The sequence below is a fragment of the Guillardia theta genome, assembly GCF_000315625.1.
Source record: "Guillardia theta CCMP2712 unplaced genomic scaffold GUITHscaffold_20, whole genome shotgun sequence".
NCBI lineage: Eukaryota > Cryptophyceae > Pyrenomonadales > Geminigeraceae > Guillardia > Guillardia theta.
In genome coordinates, this window is record NW_005434654.1 from 889,590 (window position 1) to 902,812 (window position 13,223).

A 13,223-nucleotide genomic window follows, 5' to 3' on the forward strand; every position below is an offset into this window, starting at 1 on the left:
AGTCTTCTTCCCGAACCATACGATCTACGATGCTCAGTGTGCTGCGAGCACCATCAACCGGCATGTCCCCGGCCCGCGTGCACAGCATACGATGATATCGGTGGGGGCGTCGGCCCTCCTGTGCGGAGGCTTCGCGACACCGCAGAAATCATCCATGGGGAGAGGGCTGCTAGACTGCTGGAGGTTTATCATCAGCCCGCAACCCACGTGGGACCCGATGCGGTTCGACGGGCCTGGGCCCGAGAACCGGTACGGCCATAGCATGGCATATGACGACAGGAATCAAGTTGTTTTCGTCTTCGGGGGAGTGGGGATGGCCGTGGGCAAGAGTCTGAACGACTGCTGGTACCTCAACGTGTCCTCTCCTACCACGCGGACATGGAGCAGCTGCAACCCCACAAGCTCTCTACTCCCCCATCCTCGGCATGGGCACGCCAGTGCATTCCATGTCAGTCTGCAGGAGCTCTTTGTCTTTGACGGGATAGTAGACGATGGGGAATCGCAGACCCCTCAGTCCAGCTTCTGGGTGCTCAAGCAGTACACCAATCGATCAGCCGCGCGATGGGTAGAAATCATGCCCATCTCGGCCTCACCATCGGCTCGAGCATACCACGCCATGTGGATGGCCGGGTTTCAGATCTATGTACACGGCGGGCAAGGCCCCGAAGGCGTGGGAGCATCCTCGGTAAGTCTTGGACTCTCGTGTCGGGGATGCTGGCGGGGTCATGGCGCCATGCGCTGATGTACATGTCACAGGTCCTGTCGGATACATGGATGTTCGACATCCTGACTCTCGTGTGGAGTCAGTACGGGTCGTCAGACGCGTCGCCGCTCGCGAGCTACATATCGAGCGGCGTAATCTCTTCGACGGAGGTGATGATCTTCGGCGGTCTTGACAAGGACTCCTTGGCGGCTGGTCACCTGGCCTTGTTCAAGACATCCAGCGGCTGGCAGTCAGGTGACGGGCGGGGCTGCGCCCTTGCTGGTCGAGTGTCTGATACGCTGCTGCAGCGCTGCAGACCGGAAACAGCCCCTCGGCTCGGTGTGGGCACGTCGCGTTCTATGACTCGACGTCATCGACCATGTACGTTGCTCAAGGGATGTCTGAGCAGGAGATCTTCCAAGACCTCTGGGCCCTCGATCTTTCTGCTCAGACTTGGCGATGCATCTACGGTACGGATGCCTCGTGCGCGGCCAAGCCGCTTCAGGTGTACGCCCCCGAGCCGCTCGTGTTTGCGGCGTACACGAGCGAGGGATCATACCAGTTTGTCTTCGGCGGTCTTCGACCAGCAGGGTCTCAATGCTCGAACGCAGCCGGGTCTATCCCGGGGTTCCAGAGCACCAGCACGATGTGGAGTCTGAGCATGTTCACCCTGGAATGGAAGCAGGTTCAAACAGCAAGCTCGTGGCCGACGGATCGCGCGTTCGCTACCCTGACAGTCATGGAGTCGTTCGGACAGTACTTGAAGCCCATCGTCTTGTTCGGAGGAGCGTCCATCGACTGTCCGGGCAAGCAAGGGAGCTGCAACCTCCCTCAGCCCAGGAATGACTTGTGGGTCATGGACTCGGCAGAAGCGGTAAGCGCCTGCTCGTGAGAGCGATGCTTGGTACTGACAGAGGGCTGGATGTCTCAGGAGTCGAGCGCCAAAGACAAGATGGCAAGCTTCGATGGGATCACCAGCATCATAGCCATGACCCTGCCTTCCTGGTAAGCCAGCAGCTGATGCGCGAGGTCCTGCATGACGGGTGTGTAGGTGCCAGTCATCGACGGGCTTGGGGACGCTGTGGATCGACATGTGGGTACAACTTCAAAGCCAAGATCCAGCTGGCGTTGTGCTGCTTGATGCCTACAACGGGGTACTGTCGTTGCTGCGCTGGACTGTTTATGCCTCGGGCAACAGTCTCTTCGTGAGGCTGACGCTCTTGCCGGATAGTCAGGACGTGGTGGTGAAGACTTGGGGCCCGATACCAAGCAGCGTGCTGGGCGTGTGGCACCATGTGTGCTTCACGCTGAGGTTTGGTAGGCTCTACTCACAGACCAACCCCTATCCCGACGCTGTGCTGACGCAAGCATTCATGTTTCTTGACGGCAGCAGCGTGTCAGAGCAGGGAAGGAACTTCTTGTCTCTTGACATCAGCAACTCCCTCCGCTTGTCACAGGGCATCTCCGACATCTACATCGGAGGGGGAAACCCGGCGGCCTCGGAGACGCTCAAGCTGTTCAAAGGCTACATTGATAACTTCCGTCTTTGGTGGCCCGCATGCCCGGATCTTTCTGATCCCTCGCGCTGTAACCCCTACGCCTTTCTGTACCCCATGGACAAGACTGGCAAGCGGACGCCGGCTGCACGAGATCCTGTGAGCGGGCTTCCCATGCAGGTGCTCTCAAGACTCTGCGATGAGCGTGTGCGCGGGATGGCCAGTGTGCTGATGATGATGGCAGGACTACGACGTGCAGATGCATCACGTTGCCAAGCCTGTCAAGGAGAGCATGTACAACACGTCGGTCGGGTCCTCGTACAGCAGCCTGCTTCTGATCGAGCTGACGTTTGATCAACCCATTCGCAATGGTCTGGTCGTGAACACAGCTACCGGCGGAGGCTCGGAGTGTCAAAGTCAAAACTTGACGGACTACTGCTCGGGCTGCCCCCGTGCAGACTCGTGTACCTTCGGGAACTGCGAGTACTTTGACACGGACTGTGCAGCCTCTCAAATGAGCGATACGAGCTTTCAGACTGCGATCTCGCAGACCGGTATCTGCCAGTGCCAGGACATACCGAACTGCCCCAAGGACGTGCCAGCCTGTCTGTGCCCGACCAATCTGTATCGGGTGTGCTCGGTTTGTAACCCCAACATCGGATACACCGACGAAGGAGTCATCTGCTCGCAGAATGGCGGCCCTCCTTTTCTTCCCAAGTGCGGCCCTGGAAAGACCAACTCGTTCGCTCCGGACTGGTGCCCCTCGAGCTACTGCATCAGCTGGACGTGCTCTTGCTTTGACCCCAAGACCATGTCGGGCGTGTACGGAGGGATGCCTTCAGTCTCGTCGGGCGTAGGGACTTGCCCATCTGCCTGTCCCGTGTCCCATTGCGGAAACAATACCAAGGACCCATGTTGCAGCACCCAGGGAATCTGCTACTTCAAGAACTCAACGCACTGTGACGTACCGGGCTCCAGCACGTATCCCCTTCAGCAAGTATGCCCCTGCACTCAGACTACACCAAAGGGACCAGATACTCAAGCCCCGGGCTCGAGCTCTACACCCAGCATGTACTGCGACGTCACATACACCCAAGACGACCGAGTGATCATCGACTGCAACATCTCGGCCAGCATGCAACCAGGTCAGTACAGGGGAGACCTGAACCAGCTCAGAAGCAAAAGCGACAAGCAGACACTGGCTCATGCCCTCTACAAGAAGGACTTGAGAAGCATCGATGAGCTTGAGTCGTTTGTACGAGAGGTGATGGATGGGCGCAAGCGAGAGGGGGTCAAAAGCTCAGGCTCGAGGACGCTCAAGGCACTTGGTCTAGACCCTTCAGCTGAAATAAGTTACCAGCTAGATGTCCTTCATCCGTCTGCCAATCACAATGGAACTGCCACAACGACAACGTCGTCGAACAGCTCGTCGTCTTCGTCATCATCGAACAGCTCGTCGTCTTCGTCATCATCGAACAGCTCGTCGTCTTCGTCATCATCGAACAGCTCGTCGTCTTCGTCATCATCGAACAGCTCGTCGTCTTCGTTGTCATCGAACAGCTCGTCGTCTTCGTCGTCATCGAACAGCTCATCGTCGTCGTCATTGTCGAATACATCATCCACCGGTTCGGTGAGCAAGCATACCACCAGTGATTCATCCTCAAACTCGTCTTCTGCCAGTTCGTCGAACCATACTGCTAATACCAGCTCCACCACTACCTCAAATGACAAGACAACTACAATAAGTGGAGGTCAATCGTCCGGTGAATCATCAGGCAACAGCTCAAACACCAGCACTACTTCAAATGACCAGACGAACAATGTTGGAAACTCTCATTTGCCAGCAAGTAACTCAGAGTCAGAATTGTCCACCAACAGCACAACCTCAAATCATTCATCGTCAAAAAATAACCATACTACAGGCTTGTCTGAATCTTCTGGAAGCAATCCAGGCTCGTCTGCAAATAGCAATTCGAACAGTCAGAGCAATCAGGCTCAAGGTCCTCCATCCTGCAGCCCATACTATCCCTTCTCATTCACTGGCGACGAGACCACCAGACTCCATGGTGCAGACAACCAGATCACCCTGTCGTTTGTCTTCTCCTCCAGCCAGGGCAACCAAGGCTCGAACGGTTTCAAAGTTAATCAGCCTGGAGGAACCGACGTGACCATCACCGGGCTCGTGGGCTCTCAGACTGCTGGCAACGATACGCTGTTGAACGTGAGCTGCAAGGCTCCTACCTCGACCTACTGCAGCTGGAGCGGAGTCAACAACCCGCAGGCTTCCTGTAAGTCCAATTGCGACGGAATAAGTGCGACAGGCGGCAGCTCGACTGCAGGTCAGGTGTTGTGGACTCAGAGCACGGGCACGATCTCCTTCTACATCATCACGGACATGCAGCAAGATGGCAACCAAGAGCTGTACTTGAATATCTCTCTCACGCTCAAGAACCGTGCTACCGCTCAACCTCCTCGCTTCCCGTCTGCTGCCATGTGCAGGTACAACCCAGCGAGTCAGAAAGTCGTCTACTCCAACTCCAACGGTCTGCTCGCCTCCAACGAGTGGATCCTCTCGCAAGACACGATACAACTGCAGTACGAGACGACAACCACAGACACACTCTACATCACAAACCTCTCAACCACAAACAACATCAACCCCCGAGTGTCTCTCACTTGGCCAGCGAATGGGTTTGATCGGCGCATGTACAACTCGTTGCCAAGCTCGTCGCAGTTCTCTGGGCTCGAGCAAACGAGCTTGGAGTTCTCCTGGCATGGCTCGAGCATGCAAGGGTGGGTGACCTTTCAGCTAGATCAGAGCGCCATGAGACGACAGGGAGGATGCGTCTCATCCGACACGCTGCAGATCTGTCTCCCTGGATACTCAGCCATCTCGCTGTACAACGACTCGCTTCAAGGCTGGGCTACTGTCGACCCTCCCTCCTCCTTCCTTGACTCGAGTGCACTAGTCAAGCTCAACTCCTCCTACTCCTACTGGGCTCCGACGACAGTCGTGCCGTGCTGCGACATGGGAGGGGCAGGAAAGTCATGCGGGGAGAAGGTTTGCTACACGAGCCAACAAGCTCATAGCTCGTCGACCATCGTGATGGGAGGCGGCACCGCTACCAAGATGCCTTCCATCCTACCCACCACCCGACCCGCCATGAGCTCCTTGACGGACTTCGAGCGCTACTTGACCCACACGCAAGCAAACAGCTCCAAGTTCGCGTCTAGAGCTCCATTCCTTCAGATCTGTCCAGGAGGCTCCGCGACTTGCTCGCCGACGGTGTTCGATCTGAGCTGGATCCCAGCTCGCTTCGGGCATGCCACCGCTGCCGTCTCCAAGAGCAAACTCTTGATATACGGAGGCATCGGGTGCGCGACCTACTCGACATCAGGCGCCAGTCAAGTGTGCGTCGCTTTGACGAGCCCCCTCAACGACCTCTGGATGCTCGACCTGCAGAAGGCGCTCAAAGGCTTCAGCCCCTTCACCCTCCTCGAGATCAACCCGTCCGGACAGGGCAGAGTCGGCTTGTCACTGTACGCCAGCTTGGCGTCCGGCTATCAAGCCTACACCATCGGGGGCTTGTCTTCGCAGTTCCTGCCGCTTGCCCTGATCGGCAACTACTCCTTGACGACGTCCATCTCTGATCCGATGACCATTGACGCCTTGGAGTACCTGGTGGGGAAACGCGTGGCGTATACCATGAGCGGTGCAGTGCACAGCTTCTTCTCGCAAGTGTCCAACTCCACGCATGCGATTCTGTTCGGAGGCTTCGTGCAAAACTCTCTCAGCAACAGTATCTACACTGTAGATGTCTCTTCCTCGAGCCTGTCGCAGGCTCTCTCCAACCTTCCTGTCCTTGCCGAAGGCCCTCCCTCGCGAAGCTACGCGGGTCTGGCAAGCCTCAACGAGTACACCCTGGTCATGATGGGCGGCACTCAGAATCAGAAGGGACTCAACGACCTCTGGAAGTTTGACCTCTTCAGCCGGTCGTGGACCAACGTGGACCAGAGCTTGAAGAGCGAGGTCAAGACCTACTTCGCTTTCACCACCTTCCAGGCCAATCAGACTGCTACTGTCCTCGTGTCCCATGGCGGCATCTTGAACAACTTCAAACCAGGCCTGACGTTCGCAGCTCGAGGGGCCATCGCTGACTCCAGCAACCAGGTCACCTCGACGTCAGCTATCTTGGTCTTCAACAACAATCAGCTCTCTCAGTTCAAGCTCATCTTTCAAACTAGCGGCGCTTACAGCGTCATCCCTGCGCGCTGCCTGCACACCATCATCAACGATGCGTTCATATCCGGAAGTCAGGCCGGGCTGATCTATGGAGGGGTGGACGTGAACGGACAAGCGCTGGGAGACTTCTGGTACCTCGACACAGCGAAGATTGACAACGGATACACGATCTCGCTGATCCTCAATGGTGTCACCTCGTCCTTCGACTCCAGCACCTTCTACGGCTTCGTCTCCAGCAACTTCTTCCCTTCTCCGCAGTACCCACCAGTAGCAACCACGTCCATGAGCTACATCTACAACTTGAATGCACAAGTCCTCTCTAACAGCAGGTTGAACATCACCTTCGTCACCGGAAGCGATCTCTTCCGCCAGATCATGACACGTCTGAGTGACTCATCCTCCTGGCAAAACAGTCTGCAGACTTACATGACGCGGTCGTACGCCACAAACAACTCTTTCCTGCAGACCTCCACCTGGTCCAAGACAAGCTATCTGGGGCAGTACTACATGATTGGAGGAGCAGCACAGTTTTCCCAGCTGAGCTCCTGCAAGTCAGGTAAGCGCCCTCGCTCGCGCCCTCTTGTCCTTGACTCGACTGGTTCATCTGTGTGCAGGCGCGTGCATGAGAGGCATCTGTCAGAACTTCACCTCCCCGCCCTCGTCAGTCACCTACTGCTATGGCTCCTCCAACCCCACTGGCTGTACTGCGGGCACCACCAGCTGCTCACTGCCAGGGCCGCTGCATGGACACTCGACCGTGTCTGTGAACCTGCAGGGAAAGGTGAGTCCCCTTGAGCTCTCGCGGCCCTGGCTCAGACCATGTTGCCCAGTTCCTCCTCCTGATGATGTTCGGCGGAGAGTCCACCGACCTCGCCAACAGAACCGCGACATGGGACCTCAGCTCCGACGTCCACACGACTTTCTTCTCTTCCAAGCAGGCGACCTTTGCCAAGCTCTACACCTCATGCCACACTGGAGGCGCCTGCCCCCAGGCGAGGAGGGATGCTGCCGTTACCACCATGTCCAACTCAGCGAGCAGCAACGGGGTTCTGCTGGTGTATGGAGGGTTCGGATGCGGCAACCCCAAAGGATGCGTCGGCTCAGGCATGTACGACCTGATGAACGGAAACTTCCCCACCTACGCGACGGCGTTCAACGACTTATGGTACCTGATCGCAGCGACTCCGCACCTCGAGGGTTCTCTGACCTCCAAGCTCGCCCAGGTATCTCAACCTTACCAACCTCGACTCTACCTGCGTCCAACAAGGCAAGTGCACGACGAGCCTGACATGGGTGCTGGTACGCTGACCTGCTCCTGTCGCTCGGCATGCTGAAAGGTTCTCAGGTGGATGTTCCGGGCAGCAAGCCTTCAGGCAGCATCGCGTCTAGCATCAAGCTCGACAGCATCAACCTCTACATCTACATCTTCGTGAGCCGAGTGACTCTCAAGCTGCAAGTGTGCTGACGCCTTTGGTGGGCAGGGAGGGACACAAGTGGTCGATGACGTGCCCAAGGACAGCAGCGACCTCTTCGTGTTCCAGACCAAGACGCCTTTCTACAAGAGCTGCCGCGCCAGTGGCGATGGCCTCACGGCTGCGGTTGCAGGATCGAAATCCTTCTTCTCGCTGTCGTGTCGGGTGAGACCTGCCGGAGGTCAGCGCGTGCTAGTGACCTGCGATGGTCTTGTTGCAGGACGTCTTCGGTAGAAGCGCAGATGGAGCTAGATTCAGGATCGACGTCACAGGGACCAACCTCCCCAGCATGTCCCCATCCACCATCTCCCTTGGCTCGGGAAGCTATCAGTCCGCATACTCGCCCGTCAAGGCCGGAACCTACACCATCTCCATCTACGTCGGCAAAGGGGGGCAGGAGTACCAGGACCTCATTGCCGGCGATGCGAGCGCAAGCCAGACGAATCCAAACCCATACACCCTCGTGGTGTCCCCGGCAGTCACTTCCCCGTCCTCTTCTGTGGCGCGGGGAACCTTCCTCACCATCTCGACGGCAGGAACGTCGTCAAGCTTCATCATCACTGCTCGAGACGAGTTTCTCAACCGAAGGCCCGGTGGAGACTCCGTCTCCGTGCTGCTGACGCTGTGGAATGTAGTCTCTCAAGCTCCTCTCAACCCCTCGGCCTCCCCCAACACAGGAAACGTCGTCGACAACGCTGACGGCAGCTACGGCACGACCTACCGCTTGACGCAATCAGGAAGCTACATGGTCTCCATCTCCTTCGCCGGGGTGAGCGGAGCTGGATCTCCTTTCATGCTCGAGATCGCCAGCGCTCCAGCTGAGATCGCGCTGACCTACGTGTACGGAGATCTCCTCAACGTCGTTGCCGGTGCGACTTCAACCTTGTACGTGCAGACCAGAGACAAGTACGGCAACTTCATACGAGTAGACCCCACAGCCTATCCCAGCGGCTCGGAAGACATCGTCTTCGAGCTGTGCCAGACTATCGGCAACGACGCAACCTTGCCGTGCTTGGGAGGGAATCAGGACACAAACGTTGGTATCACCATCAGCTACGCCGTCGGACCATCTGGTTCCTCCACTAACCCGGCTACCGGTCTCCCGTACTACGGCTTATATCAGATCGTCTACTTCCCCTTCAACGAGGGCTCCTTCGTTCCTGAGGTGCGTCTTCCTTGCCTCCAGCTCGATGGTGACGGCTGCTCAGGTCAAGCACAACTCTACCTACGTCCAGTGCTTCTTCGACACCTCGGGGCTCGGATCGCTGCAAATGGATCCTGGACAAGCTCGAGCGAACGCGTGCTACGAGCAGGTTTTGAGCCTCTCAGAACTCTTGCCGCTGACCAACAAACAGCTGCAGGCTGCCGGAGCCTCCGCCAGACGATCCTTGAGCCCGCAGACTCTGTCCGTGCAGAACTCCAGGAGGCTGGTCGGGTCTGGGAACACGAAAGTTGACATCAAAGCAAGCTTCACACCTCCAGGTGAGAAGCTCCCAGGTCGCTTGCCGCAGCTCACCGTGTCGCAGACAACACGACGCTCCAGTACTGGCTTACCTTCGCTCCCATCCTGTGCGCCGTCGCTGCCGTAGGGATACAGCTTCTCTGCATGATCGGGCGATTTGCCCTTAACAGAAGACACGGAGCTCGCGAGCTCGTGCAGCCTGCGGATGTCTTGCAGGCAGAGCAGGATCTGACGCCGGTCAAGCACAAGGGAGCGGAGGATGCGGATACTTTCCAAGACTTCAAGGTGAAGTCGGCGACGTGTTTGTCAAAGTTGACGCGCCTCAACAGGACGTGCTTGGCGAAGATGAGGTAGCAAAGTGCAGGAAACTTGTGGAGGAAGGAGACGTGCGGCTTCTCGGGGCGATGGTGAGCGGAGGGAGGGAGGAAGCAGGAGAGGTAACTGTCAGTGCAGGACGCGTACAGCAAGACTAAGAAGATGACAGCACGGCTGATGAAGTCCTTGGCAGACCATGAAGAATCAACGGTTACACATTTGAGAATCCCTCCGTCGGCATGTGTTGAGTAGCTAGTATATGAAGTTTGATAGCCAAGAATGTACGCCTCAGTTTCGTGCCGTGACCGAGAGCCTGGCCTCAGTTCACTAGCGGCCCAGTGCAGCCGGAGCAGGAGCCTGGCTAAGTTCGGCGCGGCCCCCGCCCGGGGGCCGGCCGGGCCCCAGCCCTGCCGCAGTGCCAGGCTTTGACAGTATGCACGTTACAAATTTTCGAGAACGGTTATAGTTCTAGATTTGTCATGCCACGCCAGCGGCATTTTTTTGCCGGAAATGGCCGGCGGTGGAGCAGGAGAGGGAGGGAAAGGGGATGATAGAGGAGAAAGAGGCAGATGTAAACTATGGCATGAGTGATGTTTGCTCATAGAGTTGACGATACGATTTTGGAAGACCATTGAGGCTGACCTCCCAGATTATGTGAGATCAGCCTTTTTTCGCTGTAATTCCCTCAAGACAACATGCCGGATTCTTGATACTTGATTTACTTTCTTTCGTCAGATTCCACGGTCTATCCCCCCTCAAGAATGTCCCAAGTAGAGGAGGAAGCTCCAGCGGAAGGTTAGACCCAAGTTCCTCTGCCTATCTTTTGCCCTGTATCATACAGTTGGCACTTTCCCCTCGTGGCTTACCTTCAACCTATGTGTGTTTGACGTTTGCAATGAACACTTGTAGAGACAAACGTGAAGACAACAACAGATAACTCAACGGTAAAGCAACAATGATTCAACAGCGGAGATTACACTGAAGCCGGCATCAGGACGAAATCACACCCGATGAGTCATCTCCGCAAGCGCCTGGAGCAGGTGCAGCGTCAGCTGCGGACCAGCATGTTTGTTGCTCCTGATGAATGACACAAACCTGACATTGCCTTCAGGCCGAGGCCAAGGTAGATGATCCACCCGCCATTACGTGAGACTGAAGCTGCACCAACTTGCAGAGGCTTGCAGAAGAGAGAGCTGCTCAGAGGGCGAAGGAGCAACAGGTTTGTGCATTGAACGGGTCACAGATGTCTCTCCTCCCCCCTTTGCTTTTGTTTTTCCTTTATTCCTCTTTTCTCTGCTCGTGTGTGTCCTTGAGGAATTTTTCTCACCAACGAATCAGTCAAGAATTGCCGAGATGAAAGCTTTGGAAGAAGAGGCGAACAAGCTCTTCAACGTTCCATCGGTACTGCGAATTTGTGGAAGTCTTGGTTGATGGCGATGGTGCAGGAAATGATCAAGAGCATGTCGGAGGGATTGGTGAAGTATCAAGGATGTTATGTCCAGAGCTGACGAGTCTCAGATTGGTTTGAATGAGGAGGATATCAAGAAAATAGCAGAAAAGCTGCATGCACTTCAGAATGCACAGGTGATGAAGTTGAGGGGGAGCTGGGAAGGCGTCCGATGAAGTCACTTTCATCACAGACTGCGTTGATTGAGAGGCTCGCGCAAGAAGATAGGTGGCCAATGGGCCCCGGTTCTCTTCTCTCCTCAATCCACATGCAGGAAAGTGATGACGCTGCCGAACATGGCGGAAGTCGCGCAAGCTTTGGCTCATGTGAGGCTCTCTGCTGATGGTGTTGCTCTCGTTTCTCATTGTTCACCAGGTGCCCTTGTACACTAAGAAGTTAGAAGACATGAGGAAGGACATGGACTCGATCACTAACGTATCGTTCGCTCCCCGCACGCTGATGCCGGCCCTGACTCTATGCTGAACCAGCGCGTGAAGGGGATGAGGAAGCGAGCGGCGAAGCTCTACACCAAGAAGTGACGGAGCTCCTTGGTTTGAGTCACGATTAAGATCATGGCAGGCAACAAGAAGACAACTCGGCAGCGCAGAGGAGACAAGCGGAGCTTCTCCAGGTGCTCTTAGAGGTCTCACGACTCGGCTCTGGCCCTGATGGGCTGATCCTGCAGGAGAAGAAATCCAACGCGGCAGCATCTGAGGGTCTGTAGGTAAGACAAACTTGGCTTGTTTCTCATGGAGCTGAATGGAACCTACTGGCGGCCCCACAGGCTGAGAGCAGAGGAGCCTTGAAATTTATTGATCAAAGAATCTCATTACGTGCCAATGCCCACTCCCCTTCAATCACACCTGGCATGACATAGCTGTATGGTCCTATGTCGAATTCATGACCACGATAAACACGAAGCGAAAGAGAACTATGCGGTGACAGGACCAGTAGGACGAGAGCAAGTGTGAGGAAGAGTAGGAGTGCAAGTTCTCAAGGAGGAAGATGAGGAGGAAGAGGGGAGGGGAGTGAGAGCAGCCAGACTGGGGTGAGGAAGGGATGAGGCAGGAAAGGAGCAAGAACAAACTTGCCTTTGCTTCTCTCAAAGGAGGGGTAGGGTACACATTGAAGTAGGTAGGGGTGTGCAAAAGTTTCATTCGATCCCCCTGTCACTACATTAAAATCATTTATTAGAGGGTAGGGTTAAATGATAGATTGTATGGTGGGTAGTAGATGTGGACTAAAGGGTAGGGTAGGCATCTATTCCCCAGGAAAGGGTGTAAATGGAACCAGCGGAAGAAGTAGAGCAGAAACGCGGCAGTCGAGAGGGCGAGGAGGGAAACGGAAGGCAGAGGAGAGGAGATTGAAGGAAGGACACAAGAGGAGAGGAGATGCTACAGAGGATGAGGGATGGGATGTCTGACAGATGATTGGTAAGCGTTGAAGTTGTCATGATATGAATGTTGAGAACGAAAAGAGTAGCAGAAGGTAGATGCAAGAAAGATATGGGATTCAGGTAGGAGGGAGGGAGGATCATGTGGTGTTGTAGCGATTCAAAGTATGTGCAGTAAAAACAATCATGGAGGTAGGGGGAGCGAACAGAAAGATGTGCGAAGATGGTTGTTAACCCGCGTAAAAAAGCGACGAGAGAAGGACAAGGAGCAAGGCGGAAGCGAAGACAAAACAGAATAGTCAGAGTGCGAATGTGAATGAGATTCAATGTGAAGGATTTGAAATTTTGCGAAAGGGGTGTGGGGATAGAGCCTCGAAGAGTTGGGGGGTTGTGACGTGTCATGTGCATGCTTGTCCATTGTTGTAGTTCAGAAAAGATCGGGAAAGGGAATATGAAATTTCTTCATCAAAGGTCTACCAGAAGCTAACATTCCATCCAGGTGCCTAGAAAGCTGCCATGGAATCAGATCCAGGTGAATTGCATTCGTTGCAAGATGGTCCGCAGTCGGATTCATATGAGCACGAAGCTTTGACTCGGGTATCCTGCTAGATCGCATACTTGCTGTTCATCCACTGACAGAGCTCAGGTGCGGGATGTGCTCGATGCTGTCGAAGTAGCGCTAAAGTCCAAGG

At 55.5% G+C, this 13,223-nt stretch overlaps 1 protein-coding gene across 1 annotated transcript; it reads left to right on the plus strand.

Annotated features, from left to right (window-relative positions):
• Positions 1-11,414: 11,414 nt before the first annotated feature.
• GUITHDRAFT_151732 (hypothetical protein) lies at positions 11,415-11,970 on the plus strand. Its single transcript, XM_005835858.1, has 6 exons — positions 11,415-11,464; positions 11,514-11,573; positions 11,627-11,673; positions 11,718-11,769; positions 11,824-11,862; positions 11,923-11,970. Exons 1-5 carry the CDS (start codon positions 11,435-11,437, stop codon positions 11,860-11,862), a joined length of 228 nt encoding a protein of 75 aa, XP_005835915.1. The 5' UTR covers positions 11,415-11,434; the 3' UTR covers positions 11,923-11,970.
• Positions 11,971-13,223: the final 1,253 nt, after the last annotated feature.